General features: G+C 28.4%; 1 protein-coding gene across 1 annotated transcript in view; it reads right to left on the reverse strand.

The window, feature by feature from the left end:
* Positions 1-4,693, reverse strand: part of LOC142322124 (protein Wnt-4-like) — a 175,157-nt gene extending 170,464 nt beyond the window's left edge. Inside the window, exon 1 of the mRNA XM_075360838.1 lies at positions 4,555-4,693. Coding sequence (XP_075216953.1) covers positions 4,555-4,637 — 83 coding nt within the window. The 5' untranslated portion in view covers positions 4,638-4,693. The remainder of the gene's footprint in view (positions 1-4,554) is intronic.
* Positions 4,694-14,576: the final 9,883 nt, after the last annotated feature.

Below are 14,576 nucleotides of genomic sequence, written 5' to 3' on the forward strand. Positions count from 1 at the left end.
TAATTTTTGGACTTATTTTTATTTTCAGAAAAGTTATTTTAAAATATTGTCTCTCGCAATGTTATTTTAATAAACTATTTTTGTAATAATCTAATGACAGGTGATAAATTCCATATCATTTAAATTTTATTAATTTTATCTCTTTTTAACTAAGTTTAAAAAAAATACAGAGAAAAAATGTTATGCCACCACTACAAGATAAATCATTAATATTTCTATTTCCAAAAATATTATCAGGTAATAATAAACCAGTTGAAATATAAGTAAGTGAAATACAATTATTTTTTTATGAATAAGATTTCTATAATATGCAGATTTATAGCTGTAAATCATTATGTTTTTTATATAAGTACACAAAATAGACAGTATTTGATTATGTGTAGAAAATCAAGTCATAGGGAATAATTTTCCTTGTTTTTTTCATTTCGATATTTTTTATCAGCGTATATACTTTAAGCAGATTATTAATGCGTTGATAACGGCTCTTCCGCCAACAGAAGTAAGAGTAAATGAAAATTTAAGGAACAAAAAGATCAGAATATTTAGTCTAATTTTTTTCTTCCCTTAATAAAATATCCGAAAATTATGTTCCGGTTGGAGAACAAAAACGTAATAGAGAAGTTATGAACTGTAAGAATTTAATTTAATTTTTATTTTATTATTACAACTTCGCATAAGCTATATACAAATATTCTAACCATGAACGAGAAAGATGAGCTAAACGGTAGATGGAAAAATACACGAGATCTTTGTCGGGAATCGAATCCAAATAATTTTTATCATAATTTAATTTGTCCGATAAACTTTTCCATTGCTTTGAGTTCTCAGTTAAGCTGTCATATTTGCAGTGACTTTCATCTTCAGTTATTTATTGTCATTTTCTTCATCTGCTACAATTTAATCTTCTACTATTCCTTCCCTTATTAAATAAATTTTGGAGATCGTAATTTATAGTACGCCATTTTTATTCTTTTTACAAAATTCTTTCATAAAGTTTTCCCTACTCCGATTAAATCTCAAAACCTGTTGAATTTAGTGCTTATCAACCTAACTAATTTTCATTATTCTTCTGTCTACAACATTTTAAAGCCATTATTATTATTATTTGTTTTATTTTTCTGGATTCCTTATTGTTCAAGCTTTATTGCTGACAAACCCCTTGATTCCAGATACAAAAAGTATAAATATTTAATGATTTTTTATTCTTTCTTTCTATTTTTTTTTTTTAATTTTCGTCTCTTCTTTATTATTTTATAAAGTTGTTACATTTTTTTACCGCACATCATTACATTTGTTTTACGTCTCTATATTTTCAACATTATGAAAATCCATAACGTTTGGTTTTCTTGTTTAACTTCGTAGTTATGTTTCTATAAATAGCGATGTTAATCGAAACACATTTCCTTATTTAAAAACAAATAATTTTGATAGGTTAGATTTTCTATATAATTTTCTTTTTGTGAAAATTACTTAAAGTAAGATTTAAAAAATAGTTAATTAATTAAATTTTTTTTTTTTAATATTACCTTTTTATTATTCCAATTTAGTATTTTAAAATTTTACAGTATAAAAGGAAAAGAAAATCCCGTTGATTTTTTAAAAATAACTAGTATTTTTTGTATTTTTCTTTGTAAAATTTGTAGTAGGACCTTAGGCTTTCTATGACCACCGTTTTTGATTTAACGTTCCTTTCTCAAATGAAGCTTTGTTAAAAATTATGCAGTTGTTTTATCAGCATGAAAAAAATATCTCTAGACGTTATTAATTTTTTTAATAATAATCTTTCAAGTATACTTGTTTCATGTTCTTGGAAATTTACACAGCTCTTGCCAATCATTTATTTACTTGATCTATGAAATTACAAATTCATTAATAACTTCAAAATTAATTCTACGTTAATTCCACGAAGACTGCTTGTTATAGCATTTTAATAAAAATTTTTTCAATAGCTAGAAACAATTTTTTTTAATAAATTGACTATTGTTTCCGAAAATTATTTTAAAAATAATGTAGTAGCGAAATAAGCTAAAATTTAATTGAAATTATCTATACAGACCTTTATTTTTTTTCTGGAAAAATACAAATAAACAGACACCGCATCGAAATAAAATTGTACTTATGAGATGAGTGATAATTAGATCGGAATGTTTTCTTTTTAAAACATAAAAAAAAAAATATTTTTTTCATATCGCTGCATTTTAAAAAGTACTTTATTTATTTATTACAAAAAGACGTAAAATGGGTTGTTAAATATCTATAAAGCAGTATTTATTTGACAATTTCCGTTTTTCTTTTAATTTTTTAAAATGAAAATTTTCTAAAAATTGATGAACTTTTGTTGTTTTCAGGAAGAGGGAGGGAAATTTCAGGTGTTTAGTATCTTATAAGAAAACAGTTTTTACTCAACAATCTTTGCAAGATTCATTTACAAAATTTACTTATTTTTTACTTAAACAACCAGCATTTTTATTTTTTGAAAAACTGTTTTTTTGTGTGGAATAGATAGTAAATTTTTGTTTCCAAAATAAGACGAATAATTTTAGATTTATTATATATATTTTCTTTTGTTATTATTTGTTTAAGATAAATATAAAGACATAATTAAATTTCGCAAATATCGAAAGTATGTCCATTTAAAATTTCTTTTTAAAATTTTCTAATTCTAATCATGATATTTTTTTATTATATGATTTATTTATTTAGAATATGTTGTTAATCCAGTTATATGGACAATTGGGTTTGGTCAATTTCCGGTCAAATTCTAGGACGAAGTAGTTACAACTCCACTGATTTAGTTTACCGATTGGGAATTCATAGTTCACTGTAGCAGATATATTTTTAATGAAAACTGTGATAACGGTTTCTATAAATCTTAATACATAGAAACATTTAACGTTAATAAAAATAACTGTTTTTTTTATAATTAAAATAATTTAAAACTAAAATAAAAAAACAGTGTGATTTCAATGTAAATAAATAAACGTTAAAAAAAGAGAAATATTTTAACCCCATAAATAAAAAATGTATTTATAAAATCTTATGCGATAATTTAAATTTACGAACCAGATTTCTTTTACTAGAAGAAGTAAAAATAATGAGCCTAAATACTAAACTAATTATCCGTGACGTAAAGTTTATTTATAGTGTTAGAAAAATAACTCTTTAAAACGTTTAGCAACATTTACTGGAAAAATACAAATAAACAGACACCGCATCGAAATAAAATTGTACTTATGAGATGAGTGATAACTAGATCGGAATGTTTTCTTTTTAAAACATAAAAAGAGAAAAATATTATTTTCATATCGCTGCATTTTAAAAAGTACTTTATTTATTTATTTTACTTTTTAAATAAGATTTTATATTTTTTTTATTTTGGTTATTTAGTAATAAACCATCTAATCTCTATAAAGCCTTCCGTTAATAATTTTTATTTAATTACTTCATTTAGTTTAGAGAAAAAGATTAATATCTAAGTTTGTTTCATGTGTTAGCCGCACTAGTTATATTATTTATTTAAACAAAAATATTATTATTAATCTTATTTGATCTTTGTAAATAAAATATAAATATATTTATAATTAGTTCTGTAATTTATTCTGAATAATTACATTTTTTTTTTAAATAACTTCCTTTCATCTTTTACCTAATTTTTAATTTCATGAAATCGGGTTTAAATAGTAGTGATAATAAATCACTTATTCATAAGCTTAAAAAAGCTTGGGGGTGAGAAATGAGCTCAACGCAAATGTATGTATTTCATAATATTTAATTTTTTAATAAAATATTTTTTTTTAATTTAATAAAATAAGAATTTGACATTTACTTTTTATAGTATACATTTATTACCTATAAGCATTATAGATTTGTCTATTATTACTAATTTTACAAATTAAAAGTCATAAATTTAAGCAAACATATGATCTTACATACAATTTATCTAATTATATATATAAATTCTATTTTGTAAATTATAGAAAATAATTTTTGTTTATAAATATATTTCTTAAACTTTTTTGACTATATGGGATTTTAAAAAAACTATAATTTTCATGGTATGTGAGTGTCAAACTAAGGAAAAATAATCCGAAACATTAAAAAATTAAATTTTTATTATTAATTTAAAATACCTTATTTGAAGTTATTTTACATAATTGATATTAGATTTCTTAAAAAAAAACATATATATTCTTTAAATAACTCTTCCATTACGATAATCTCTTTGTTTTGAATTATACTTTTACCTAAAAAAATTAGTATACAGGTTTACATCTTACAACGTTGATACCGCGAAAGTTTTTTATATCGCAATAGATTTATTCAGTCGTATTTTGATTTTTATAAGAAGTAATTCTATTATACTTAAGATACAAGATTTATCCTAAACAATTAGAAATGCTTATTGCTTACGACTCGTTTGCGCTCTTACCTTTAGAATGAAGACAAAAGATAAACAAAGACAAAACCTCTTTCGATGATGTTTACTTGTTTAGACGTTATAAGTAAAAAAAAAAAAAAAAAAACAATACATAGTAATGATTATAATTAACTGACCACCAATTAGCAGAGGCGCTATGACAAAACAGAAGAAGCGGCAGGAGCAAAAGTAGCAGCAAGATAACCAGTCGCGTCGGCATCCTGGGCTGTCAGCACGTTCTGAACGGCTAGCGAGCGGGACGGTCGCCGCTGAGGCCACGGCAGGACTGATCTGTCGGTTGCGCTGCCGTTAGACACAGGAGTAACAACAATACCTCCTCGATACCGCCCATCACTACCCGCCTCTACCGACACAAACCCTTATAAGAGTCACCGCCCCCTTTCTTTTTACAGTTCGCTAAGAAAGTAAGTTGATAATGCTGCGTAATTTTATTAATATAATATTTAACCGGTTAACTTATTTCAATAATAAATATAATAATAATAATAAACTTAACATTTTCTTATTAATTTAATGTATCAAATTCGGCGGTATAAAACTAATTTACAGAACATAATAAACCTGTCTTCCGAGATCGTAAATTAAAAGTTGAAAAGTAATTAATTATATATACGTGAAAATCTTAAAGATATCGGGTTCAGTTTGTTAATTAACGGTTATTACCTTAAAACATTTAGACTCTACTCTTTCGTCGTAAAGTACTGAATTTAAAAGTACCCGATTTATATATATATATATATTTTTTTTTTACTGTTTTTATAGCATCCTTAATTAGGAGTAAGACACAACAAAACTTTTTCATTGATTCCGATTGCACCCGTCAATTTTTATTTTAATTACCCAGATCGATTCCTCTTCTGTTTTATGAATTACTATTTCTTTTTAACCGGCTTCAAAAAGAAGGTAATTCTTAATTCTGCCGGTATGTGTGTTTTTTTAATGTACTTTCAAGCTTTATTCTGCACCAAACGTCGTGATTCTAAAAATTATACTTTTATTTTGTAAAGGAAATTCTTGTGATAGTTCGGTAGTAATATGTTCCAAGATAACTTGGTGGAACATTTTTAAAACATAAGATTGTATGCTTTACGTAAATAATTGGAAAATATTTTTTAAATTCCCGTTATCATTATTTAGTATTGCTTTGTTATTGTGTAATATGTTTCATCTGATGTCATTCGTAGTATCTTTATGTGATTTAGTATTTTTACGATAAACTTCAAGAAAATTGGTCGAAAAATTTGCTTTAACGTGTCCTAAATTCAAACATAAGTTTAAAAACGATTTTAAAAAAACTAATTTTTTTATTTTAATCCCCTCTCTTTTTCTTTAATTTTTGTTAGATTTTCTTTACTTTTTAAATGTTTATACGAATATAAAATAAAAGTAAGTAATAAACTTATTCCTGTATTACAGGAACCCTAAAGCTAAGCAGAATCTACGTCGTCTTTAAAAAAGTATGAAAAGGAAGTAGTAATGCGAAATAATAGTAACTGTTTCTTAGAGCGATTCTTTTGCTGTTTCTTATTTTAATACAAAAAAATGCAGATTTTTCGATTTTTGCGTAGCTTTAAAAATGGTTTTTCTTATGCAGGCTTTACAGAACTAATTTTATTTTAAATATAAAAAAAAGCCGGCAATGAATTCTATAACTTTTCCGGCTACGTCGCGCCGGTCAAGTTATGTATGTAATTAATTATTATTTGATTATATTTAAATATTTTAATTTTTTAAGCCAAGAGACTCAGCAGAATAAACCAGTAACCAAAATGTTTAATATTAGTACATTAGCATCACAATTCCGAAAAATATTTTTTTCTACTTTTTGAAAATTTGAGGGCTCTTTTAAAAGCCCCCTAAGAGGGCTATATTAATGATTAAAATATTCACTAAGATTAATTTTAAATAAATTAAAAACTAAATTTAAAAAAGTATTTCCGGTTTTTTTTTAATTTGGGAGCTCTCGTATGAGGGGAGAAGTATTAAGTTATTTTAGCGACTTTATTGTTTAACGAAATACGTTTTAGCGTTAAAAATTTGAAACTGCGAAAATTTTTTTCATTTTGGGGCCTCCCATACTCAAGAGGAAGCATTCGAGTAAATTTAATTTTAAAAAAATAATTCCTAATCGGTGATAATAAATTTTAAAAAAAGAACGTTTTAAGATTGTTTAAAAAATACAAAGATAAAGCCGTAATTCTAAATAAAAAATTGTAATTTTCTAGGAAAGGAGTGAAATTTTTTGGCTAATTTTTTTTTCAAAATATTCGTAAGTGTTACAACTATCAAAAGATTAAGATTTTTACATTTTAAATGCAACTGGTAACTTGCGAGATGGGTTTAAATTTAAAATAAGTTTTTTTTAATTAAAAAAATATTTTTTGTTACCACAGACTATTAGAGTGCGGTGGACAAAAATGTTTATAATGGTTCGAAAGCCTATTGATTTAGAAAATATAGATGCGAAAAAACTCCCATTAACTCGCTTAACTGAAGCAAGATATAATTAAAAAAAAATATATATATACAATATTTTTGGTGGAATAGTGAGCATATTAAAAAAAAAGATTTTGATAATTTTTTGTCAAAAATTAATCAGTCCAATTATTCCAATTTTCGCAAAAAAAAAAAAAATTAATAATTCTTTCCCCCCAAAGATATTATCTGTGTACCAAGTTTGAAAAAAAATCATTCAGCGGGTTCAAGATTTATAAGACCCCCGCAGATCAACATACATATGTGCAAACGCACAAACGTTCGGCTGACAAAAATTGATATTTTGGACTTGGGAGCATTGCAATAACATTTTTTTTATTATTTACAATTTATTTAAATCTACATTTTTTTTGTTCTTAAAAAACTTTTTAAACCTTTCCTTAAGGCACAAACTACAAAAAAGGCCAGATAAAAAAATTATTTTTTACAAATTTATATACTTTTCCATCATAACTGCTGTATATATCGCTAGAGCCGGGAAAATAAAAAGTAAAATAAACTTTAATAATGTATATAAGAAAACCACTTTAAAAAAAAATACTATAAATTATTTTTTTCAATTTAAACCCCTTTGAAGTCGATGCGATTTAAAAACTGCTAACAATTTGTTTACCTTTTTTAATTTGGCGCCGGCTTCAACAAATCTAAATTAAAAGGAAGATAAAATGAATTGAAACAGTGTTTTTTTTAATTTTGTAGTGAATTATTTACAACTTATGTTTAATTTGTTTTTAATAAAGTTATAAAATAAATTTTTTCTATCTTTTGTTTATAGCCGTATCAACGATAATAGTCATTAGCGACTTAAATAAAAACTACATGATCGCAAATAATTTAGCAATATACTCCAAATCTTAGATAACAAAATGGGACATGATTAACAAATGGGTAATAAGTATTGGAACATCACCTTCTAGATTATTTTTGATTGTGCACACAGTACTCCGTAAGGAATCTCACGTAAGCAAAATGGCTAAATTAAGTTCTTCATCCCACTATTACAGAGAAACCGCAACTCTTTCGGTTGAGCAAACCCTTCACATCTGAACTCAGATTTAATTAGCGACGAATAGACCCAAATATTGGGCAATCTATGAGAAAGTGATTTACGGACCATTTTACATTGCACGCCTCACAGTTCTGTGAGGAGAGCCAGATAGATAGGCGCGAGTAGCTTTGTGTGTCCAATCCTTAGTCGAGTTAGGATGACTTGGTTTCTTCCATTGTTTGGGATAAAAAGTTTCTCAAAGTTATTCCGAAAGCCATGTGAGAGAACAGAGCAGCCAGAATTTATTCCACTGAGTGTCAAAACTAAAACACTTTGACTACTTTGACACTCCACTGAGTGTCAAAATACGTGTCAAAACGTATTTTGACACGGACTGTCTTCGTGAAGTCGCTCTCACATGTTAATTCTAATCGGCGATCATTTGTTGTCTCTCTCTTGGCAGCCTTATCTGCCCGTTCGTTCCCGAGGATACCGCGATGGACCGGGACCCATACGAATACTCTCTTCTACGCTCTAGAACCCATTTGAATACTATCTTGTTTACTCTTGAGAAAGTGTCATAGATTATTTTAACGACGGGTTCAGATCGTCTGCAACTCAATCTCTCAAGTACACTCATAGATTCAGTTGTTATCAGGAAGCTATCGTCACTGCGGATCTCAATAACTCTCAAGGTAGAGTAAATTGCGTAGGCCTCGCAAAAGAACACAGAGGAGTGGGTACTAAGCTTATATAATATCTCGATGTCAAAGAGAATAATAGAACAGCCACATCCGTCGGCCGAGACAGAGCCGCCTGTGTTGATATGTGTGTAACCGTTGTTCTTCCTAGTCATCTCGCTAAATTGGTCCTTAGCAGCTCGGTAATGTGGGGCCCGTTTATGTCTTCCAGATGTAAATATTCAGTCTTTAAAGCAGCCAAGTAGTGCCGCATTCTATCTCCTTTCCGAGGATCCTCGGAATAGACAGGCCTAGTTCCTGGAGAAAGCAAAGCAGTCTAAGGTTGAGAGGCTTGGATAAGGACTTCTTCCCCTCAAATTATTGAGTGCAAGCAGGTCTGGTCGTCTGACTTGAGCAGTCGGAGAGACGAGACCTACTGACCGCGTATTTGATAACCTGGTGTTTCCTCCTGCAATGTAACGGGAGATCATAGGATTCCGTTGGTAAACTTTGTGTAGGAGTAGTAACAAATACCTCTATGTATATTCGAATGCAAGTATTGTGCAAGGAGTCTAATAAGCCCTTATTTTTTCTCTCGCAGAGTTTTACAGATTAGACCCGTATTTCAGCTTCGACAAAACGATGCTACTATATATGTTGAGAATGGTGTGTTTGTCAGCACCCAAGTTACAAGATAATATGAGTTTAAGGAAGCAGTTAAAGTTAATTCTCCTTAGACATTAAACATTCAGCCTTAGTGTACTTTATGTGATTCGAGAGAGTCAGCTTTTCATCAAAGGTCGCATCTAGAAGTTTGACCTAGTTTGTTCCGTTATCTCATCTTCATCAAGTTTTGTTTGACCGTGTTCTTATATCCATCTAGCTGTCTAATGAAAACAATAAATCTTGACTTAGTTATTGACAACTTGAAACCACTACTGTATTGTTTCCCTAGTAATTTCAATTTTCTTGCCTCTACAGTTGATAGTGAAAATACTTTTTTTCACCGGCGGAGTGATCACATCAGCTACCCCATTAATAGCCACCAAGAAGAGCATCCCCTACTTAAAACAGATTCCTGAAGGACTCCATTTTTAATTTCAAAGACTTGAAAATATCCCATTAGCTCTAACACGGATTGTCCGTTTGCTCAGAAAATTAGCCACAAAGTTCAACATATTCCCGTTAACACCGTTTTGTAGTAAGACCAGGATTATCCTCTCTTTCCAAACCATCTCATAGGTCTTAAAAAAAAATATATATATATGTATGTAAAAATTTTCCTACTATAGCGTAATGAATTTACTCGAAATACCTACAATAGTATTGGTATTTTTTTATAAATTTATTATAAAAGTCATTTGAATATTAATACTGTGTCCTAGAAAGCTTTTCTTAAAATTAATCAGAATACTATCAAATATACCTGAAAATAATAAATAAAAATAAATCATTAGTTTAAGATAAGAATTAATTTTTTAAAAGTTTTTTCTTATCAGTTATGGCTTATAATCCTGGTCAAGCTTGAAATTTTACACGCGCTAAAAATTTAGAAACGTCTTTCCTCTTATAGATTGGTGTAAGGAAGGGTTTCTGGCTGTTGTAAATATTCTGTTAAATCCTTCCTCCGTAAGGTTAAAAAAAAACTGGAAAAAGTAGGCATTAAAAAAAATGATAATTATAATTAATTTATAATTATTTATTTTAGTTGGGTTTACGTTTCTAGTAGTCTAACCCACCGGGTTGGTCTAGTGGTGAATGCGTCTTCCCAAATCAGCTGATTTGGAAGTCGAGAGTTCCAGCGTTCAGGTCCTAGTAAAGGCAGTTACTTTTATACAGATCTGAATACTAGATCGTGGGTACCGGTATTCTTTAGGGGTTGGGTTTCAATTAACTACATATCTCAGGAATGGTCGAACTAAGACTGTAAAAGACTATACTTCACTTACACTCATACATATATCATCCTCATTGATCCTCTGAAGTAATACCTGAACGGTAATTCCCAGAGGCTAAACAAGAAAACAAGTAGTATAGTTTATCGGTTATTAATTTACCGTTCTTTAGAATTTTCATTTATTTTTCTGATGTCAGCAAAATTAAAGTCAATCGCATAATTTTCTGGTATACAGATTCTAAGTATATTGTGTGTGAGCCTTAAAATAAATAAATAATTATTTTAAAGTCCGTTCCACGTATGATTGAACTCATCTGAAATAAATTCCGAATCGGTTATTTAAATTATTTTCGCTATTTTTATTAACGCGTTCATTTTCGATCGTATATTTTTAGTTCTAATAAAATATGTTTAACGATAGCTAAAAATATTTTCAGACTATATCAGTAGTAACCTGAAAATTATTTAGAGAAAAACCTGATATAAGAATATAATCTATATTCACGGATTCCAGATTGCTTCAATATTAACATTTTCAATTGTTTTAAGTAAATTTTTACGTAAAAAATTACGTAAATATTTCTAATTAAATTCTGAAGAAAATTCAAACAGATTAGCTCAGTCAACGAAAAACAAATTTATTCTTATTCAAGACTTATGAGATAGTAATAACTATTAAATAGTTACAGTTGTATTATTGGTTTTTAAGTCGGCACACTTCCCCATTATTATTAGTTCGGAAACAAATTTAATAATCATTTAAACGAGAAAAAAAGAGTATAAATGTAATTGTTTAAAATTAATATAGTAAATATAATCGGTAGTTATAATTGTTTGATTATCTTTAAATATGATCATTTATTACAATGCAATCGTTTAAATTAAAGATCAAAACAAGAAAAATGTTTTTCTTTTCAATTCCTAATTTTTTTTCTAAGAATTTTCATACGTTTTTACTAGAAAAATAGTAATAATATATCATAATTTTATACCTTCATAAATAAATTTTATTTCTCATTGGAGTCATGAGAAAACTTTTTGTATACTATTTTAAGAAATAATTTTCATCGATTGTAATGATTGACATAACAACTTACAATCGCTCAACGATTACTGTAAATTTCAGATACGTATAGCATAAATATGAAAAACAGATATATTTTCTCTGAAACATTAGAAATAAATTAAGTAATATTTATTTTTATAAGAGATATTTTTGTTTTAGAGAATTAAATTTTGTCTTTTGAATAACTGAAGGTCGATGATGTTAATAATTTTAAATCCATTAAATTGCTAAGGTTTTTCAGTAGTTTTAGATTGATGTTTTTGTATTTTTTTTCTGGGATTAAATTTACAATACATGTTAAAAATGACTGCCGTAACAGTAATAATTTATAAATCTAAATATATTTAATTTCTGAAAATTTGAAATACGTAATCTTATGCATTAAAAAAGATTGGACTGTAAACCTATTTCCAGTCCATCCGGGCATTCTGTTGGACGCCCTGTTTGAAAAACAGGATAAACACATTAGTTTGTTAATTACCCAGTTGGTAAGAAATTTGATGCAGCCAGTTTTGCAAAGAAAGTTGTGAAGATGTAAACAAGTATGAAAACAATTTTTTCTTATGAAAAATAATCTTTTTTATTGATCTTTTTTTAATTATCAAAATTATACAATTTAAGCTACAGTTTACTTTTTTTTTGAGGAGGAGGAACCCCATTTACGGGCACTAAAGCAGTGTCAGACTCGCTAACAAATTCCGCAAGCTGTTATAGAAAATGCGTATGTATTCCTGCGCACTACCGACTAAACCTCCACCCCTGGCGACCCAACATCCTGGAAAACCGCTAATAAAGCATTACTTCAGGAGGGGGGTAAGCGCCCATACACACATTCGGTCTCCACAATCAAACACCATCCATACCAGACTACTACACGCACACACTGCACACCACAAATATCTAAAGGAGGAAAACATATAGAAAAAAAACTTTAAAATTATTAAAAAATAACAATAAATTATTTTAATTAAAAAACTAAGAAAAAATATTTCAGGTAAAACTGAAGTATTTTCTACAAATAATAATCATTACTAAAATCAGGTTATTACTCCTGTTGGCAGCCTTCTCTAGTAAATTACTGTCTTGGTCTTTATCGCTATCATAAGAACACAGATTTGGTTAAATTACAAGAAAATTTCTATAATCTTATAAACAGTATAAATGCTGATGCTATAGTTTATATGGACGGCTTTAAAAATGTTAATTCTGTTGGTTGTGTTTTTGTGGTTAGCAACAGAACATATATGTTTGACATACCCAGTATTGTCAGTATTTTCATTGCGGAGCTGTATGTTGTTATCGAGACCTTAAATATAATTAGCCCAATATTTCAATATGAACTACTTGTCTGCTCAGATTCCATGAATGCTTTACAGGTGATTAGTGACATGTACTCCAGACACCCTATTGTGTGTGAGATTCGGTGTGTTATTTCTCAAATGACTCAATGGAATACAACTATGAGCTTCCGCTGCATCCTCAGCCATATTGGAATTTCAGGTAATGAGTATGCTGACAGTACGGAAAAAACGGCTTATTTCCAGCTTCCTTTCACTAATCGTGTTGTTTCTAATGATCTTATCTGTTTTCTGAAGAGGGTGGTTCATGATGAATGGCAAAGTGAATGGAATGCTACTATTAACAATAAACTTCGTCCCATTAAGAACACTATGCCACTGTGGAACTCCGCATGCAGGAATTACCATCGAGAGAAGGTTATTATTTGCCAATAATAATAAGGCACACTAGGCTCACTCATGAATATCTGATGACTCAAACAGATGCACTCATTTGTGCACGCTGTGACTGCCAACTAACTGTACACCACATTCTTGTGGATTGAGTTTTTTATGTATCATTGGGCAACTTTAAACTAGGAGCTAACATGCAAAATATGTTAGGGGACAATGAAATGATATTCTATGTTTTACGATTTCTTAGGACCGTCCATTTATATTCAAATATTTGAATTTTCTATAATATGTTTCAGCTGTTTATGCCATTTGGAGTATAGCAGATGGTAATCTTATTGTTTTAATTTAGATTATTAATGTAATACTTCATTGTAGTTTTATTTCGGTTTTAGCACAAGTCACAGGCATTTTCCAATGTTTTTGTTTTTATATTGCTGGGTTTTAGTTTTTAATTTAATTTTAATGCTTAGTTTTTAATATTTAGTTATTTACAATATAAATGTCATGTCCAGCTGCTAATTACGACACTTTGTTATGCAACTAGAAAAACTAAACATCTAACCTTTAACATCATACAAAATTACTAATCAGATATAAAATTCATCAATCTATGTAATCAGTCTATGTATATGAAGTCTAAAATCTATATATATGAAAACATTTTTGAAATTCATGAATGCTCTCCAAGCATTCTCTATTTGGTATTTGATTGCCATGTCTGATTTCCATTCTTCACAAATCCCAAGATATTTGCACCAATTAACTTGGTCTAATGGCATACCTTCAAATGTAGGACTGATGTTGCCAAATGCATCTGCTCGTGAAAAACTACCATGAATTTAATCTTTTTTTTATATTCTAATAATTTAGAATATAGTTTTGTAGATAAAACTGGAAGAGAAGTTTGAAAAAGTTGAACCACCTATTGCTAAATGGAAACCTGACTGTAACTGATTGAAATATTAAACTGTACCCAAATATTTTAATTGTGAAATAAAAACTGTGACTGGCTCACTATTATTTACATTAATGTAAATAATATTATTACTAAATAAAGATTAAATATATGTTTGTATTTAATAATCTCTCCTTTACTATTGAAGATTTTTTATTTTGTTTTTTCTTCTATAAGTAATTCTTATTTTCTTTTATTCTTTCACTTACGTTAAAATTGTTTTTCTCGCAGTTCATCTACTCTTGCAAGAGTAAGTTTAGCCATTTTTCTCTCCTTACTATTAGCTGGAATCAATCGTTACTGCCAATGTGTGAACCCAAATATGATGTAGCAAATCTTTAGCAGAACGTCTACTACAATTT

This window comes from Lycorma delicatula, chromosome 3 (genome assembly GCF_047948215.1).
Source record: "Lycorma delicatula isolate Av1 chromosome 3, ASM4794821v1, whole genome shotgun sequence".
Lineage (NCBI taxonomy): Eukaryota > Metazoa > Arthropoda > Insecta > Hemiptera > Fulgoridae > Lycorma > Lycorma delicatula.